Source organism: Oreochromis aureus, linkage group 15, assembly GCF_013358895.1.
Source record: "Oreochromis aureus strain Israel breed Guangdong linkage group 15, ZZ_aureus, whole genome shotgun sequence".
NCBI lineage: Eukaryota > Metazoa > Chordata > Actinopteri > Cichliformes > Cichlidae > Oreochromis > Oreochromis aureus.
The window spans coordinates 36,718,503-36,722,219 of NC_052956.1; the positions used below are offsets into that span (position 1 = coordinate 36,718,503).

Below are 3,717 nucleotides of genomic sequence, written 5' to 3' on the forward strand. Positions count from 1 at the left end.
TGTCCTGGTGCATCCATGATTCAGTGAAACACATCAGGCTACACTCTCGGTATTCCCTCTGACTCCGTACCAGTGCTGAGAGCTCGTCGATGTTATTCGATAACGATCGCACATTTCCCATTACAATAGACGGCAGACACGGTTTATACCTCCTCCTCGCTTCGAGCCTCCGCTGTCTCACCGTCTCCTTCTTTCTTCTCTTCTGTCCTTGACCTCTGCATTCCCGATGTGTTTTTCTCCAAATTTCAGCTGGTACTTCTGCAGGTCTGGCCAGCGAGCCGGCCGGCATCAGGGCGATCAGCTGATCTCTGGAGTAAACAGTCCATGCGTGTAGGAGATGTGCCGCGGTCCCGTTCCTTGATAAAAGTAATAGTTCCACGGCCACCAGAAGAACAAAAACTCTCTCAATCCACATGATTGAGTGAAAGATAATAAACGGATGAAAATACAAGTCAGAAAAAAAAAAGAATATGTAAGAAAACAGAGCTAAACTAAGAGAAAAAGCAGGAGCGACTGTAACAGGCTGCACGCTTAGCAGTCATACTTAATATTAGGTGGCACTCTGTGTATCAACTGTAAGCCCTTTCTTCATACATTTTCTATTTCTGTCATGTAGCTATCTGAGTAAACTTAATTTTAATAATGAAGATAGTTTTGTTTGAAACATTTAATGAGGGCAATATCAGCATACAGGTGCTTGTGTTTCTAAATTTTATGTCTTTCATCTTCCTGTAGCATGGATGAAAACACAGCTCCAAAGGTCCCATATACCTACCTGCTTTCTGATGGTATTGTGAGGGATTCACAGCCTGTCAAAGCTGTCACCTCGTGCAGGCTTGACATCTACTTGTTTCCATTTGACATTCAGAACTGCACTTTAACCTTCAACTCATTCACACTCAAGAGTAAGTGTGAATAAATCTGTCCTATGAAATGAATGGTTTAGTTTATAATACAGTATGATTATTTTACTGACATTAATATGAATAGTCTTGTCTGACAAACTGACTATTTTCCATGCAGGTAATGCTCTGCAGCTTTATCTGACAGGGACTTCAGAGAGTATGTTTGAAAACTCTAAATCTAAGATGGCAACCATGGGTGAATGGGAATTAATAGGAATTGCAGCAAAGAAATACACACTACCGTCTACAGTATCGGGCTTTTATGATGAAATTCGCTTCCAAGTAAGACACTCCATTACACTATAAAAGTATAATGTTATTGTATAATTTAATTATTCATACTATAAGAAAACAGAGGACACAAAGGCAAAAGCTTTTAGAAAGTAATCAGAAACAAGAGTTTTCTCTTCATTATCAGATATTTAACTCTTCGGTTTGTATATCTGAGGAACCTGGGATCTATTGAACGTTTAAATCAAATACATCTTAAAGTTCTAAAACCATCAAAAAAACCCAGGAACATTAGCACCGTCCTTAGTGTTAAATTCTCACTTTGTTGCAGATCTCATTGCGGCGCCAGGCCATGCTGTACGTAGTGAACCTCCTGCTCCCCAGCTGCTTCCTCATCACTGTGGACCTCTTCAGCTTCCTCCTGCCTCCCAATGATGTCGACCGCTCTTTGTTCAAGATGACACTAATCCTGGGCTACACCGTCTTCCTGCTCATAATGAATGATCTGCTGCCTGTTACTGGAAATGCCATACCTCTCATAAGTAAGTTTACATTGTCTGGTTTGGTATACATTTTGTCCCAATGTGACTTTTTGGTCCAAATACTAAAGGGTTGCTTGTTCTGATTCACCTAGAGATATAACAGTATAACTACCATAATGTAATGATGAAGCTACATGTGTGAAAGAAAACGATGGCTAATATATTCTTAAAAGTATACCTTTAAAAAGTACAAATCATCATATCGAATCATTAACAAAGTGCCAGGTTTTTGGTTATAATGCACAGTTATTTGAGCTATTTTGTTTCAACTTTGTGTTTGCTGGTCTGCTCATTTCAGTTTAGTTCTTATTATATGAAAATGTTTAGCTTTGATTTAATTTTTATCAGTTTCAGTGTTAGTTTGGGTCTTTTTAATTATTATTTATAAATAATGCATGACAAATATGTCAGACTCAAGATTTAGGAAAATCAATATAGGCATTACAACAAACACACAGAATTTTTGAGAGCAGTTGACTCACAGTCTCATAGATTAAAGCGTCATCTGTGACAGATTTTTTCACCAAGCTGACAGGGGCTGAGGATATTTCTTAAATAGTTTACGGCTTGTCTCCATTCCCCTGAATAGACCAAAAATATTCATGATTTTAATTTTTAAATATTTTGTCTGGATTTAACTTGTATTTGTCTGTAAAATGTTAACATTAATTATTATTCCACTATCATTTTTATAGACGTTTTCCTGTCTATGTGCCTGACTATGATGGTGGGCAGTCTACTGGAAACTATTGTCGTTACAAGCTTCCTGCATGGTTCCTCTAACTATTCTCGAGCTCCTCGTTGGATCAGAGTGCTTTTTCTTAAAATCCTGGGTCGACTAGTATGCCTTCCTCCAAAGCCCAGAGATCGAAACGACACAGTGATCCAAAATCCGGTCACACAGGGTAGGAGACAAGATCAGGATGAGCAAGTTCTTATAAAATGTCAAAGCTGACATAATCTTCTCACTTGTCTCCCCTCAATAGAAATGCCAGTCTACTCTCCAGTGACAGAGGAATCCAAGACTCTGGAGCAGAAGGGGCCACTGAGTGAGGACAAAGCCCTGCAAGAGCTGAGGAGCCTGGGCAGAGTCCTCCAGGCCATCCGCCTTCAGGTGGAGCAGCATCTGAGCAAAAGCCTGAGCACAGAGGAATGGATCCAGATAGGTTTAATCATAGACCGCCTGCTGTTCATCCTTTACATCATCTTCATAACAGTCAGCTTCATTACCATCATCATTATCTGGGTGGTTTCATACAATGCAGCCTAATGTAACTTTTTAGCTTGTCTTCTTTAAACTCTTTGTATACATTGAAATGCTTTACCCTGTTCTGTAATTTTAGTATGCCAATTATGCAAATACATATATAACAGAGGCCTATTTTCCAACAAAACCCTTCATCTGTCTTATATTTTCATCACTTTATGAACCAAAAAGCAAATTAGACAAGAAATTTTAAAGTCCAGATAATTACGAACTTAATCTTACAAATATTCTAAGCTGTGTAAAGGCAATTATAACAATTATATAATTATTTTGAGTTCTTCTATACATCCATTTTCTGTAGCACGAGTTTTCTGTATTTGATGTTTGGTGCTAAATGAGTCAAAAGGCTTCATTTACAAAATTAAATAATCAAACAAGAGTGCACAAATCCCCCGCTTTAGGCAAGGGCTATACTAAAGATTTGATGTTTTATAAAATTTTTCATTACAACAGACTGACCTCAACCTGCTTTTATCAGAACATTCATCATCAGTAGTTTTTATAGATCATTTATATAAATAATTGTTTTGTGTCAACATTAAGTCACATAATGTTGCATTGAAAAGATAAGATTTTAAAGAGCTCAAACAAAAAGAAAGGCTTATGTTGTGGAGGTAAACACAGACGACACAAGAGCTCTTGATTAACACATTGCTCATCAACACACAACTCAATACTTTTCCCTCCAAAACACAGCAACAACACTTCCTGTAAACTGGGTGTGAGTGGAGCCCTCCAGTAGTCCATCACAATGTCCCCCATGGTTAAGCAT

At 38.1% G+C, this 3,717-nt stretch overlaps 1 protein-coding gene across 1 annotated transcript; it reads left to right on the plus strand.

The window, feature by feature from the left end:
• Positions 1-736: 736 nt before the first annotated feature.
• LOC120433016 (5-hydroxytryptamine receptor 3A-like) lies at positions 737-2,948 on the plus strand. Its single transcript, XM_039598458.1, has 5 exons — positions 737-905; positions 1,024-1,187; positions 1,468-1,678; positions 2,374-2,583; positions 2,665-2,948. Exons 1-5 carry the CDS (start codon positions 737-739, stop codon positions 2,946-2,948), a joined length of 1,038 nt encoding a protein of 345 aa, XP_039454392.1.
• Positions 2,949-3,717: the final 769 nt, after the last annotated feature.

Bases quoted from the DNA above. Each gene is read 5' to 3' on its own strand.
- LOC120433016 (XM_039598458.1), top strand. From the start codon at position 737: ATGGATGAAAACACAGCTCCAAAGGTCCCATATACCTACCTGCTTTCT. The intron at 906-1,023 runs GTAAGTGTGAAT...TTTTCCATGCAG, and splicing joins CAACTCATTCACACTCAAGA to GTAATGCTCTGCAGCTTTAT. The intron at 1,679-2,373 runs GTAAGTTTACAT...TCATTTTTATAG, and splicing joins AAATGCCATACCTCTCATAA to ACGTTTTCCTGTCTATGTGC.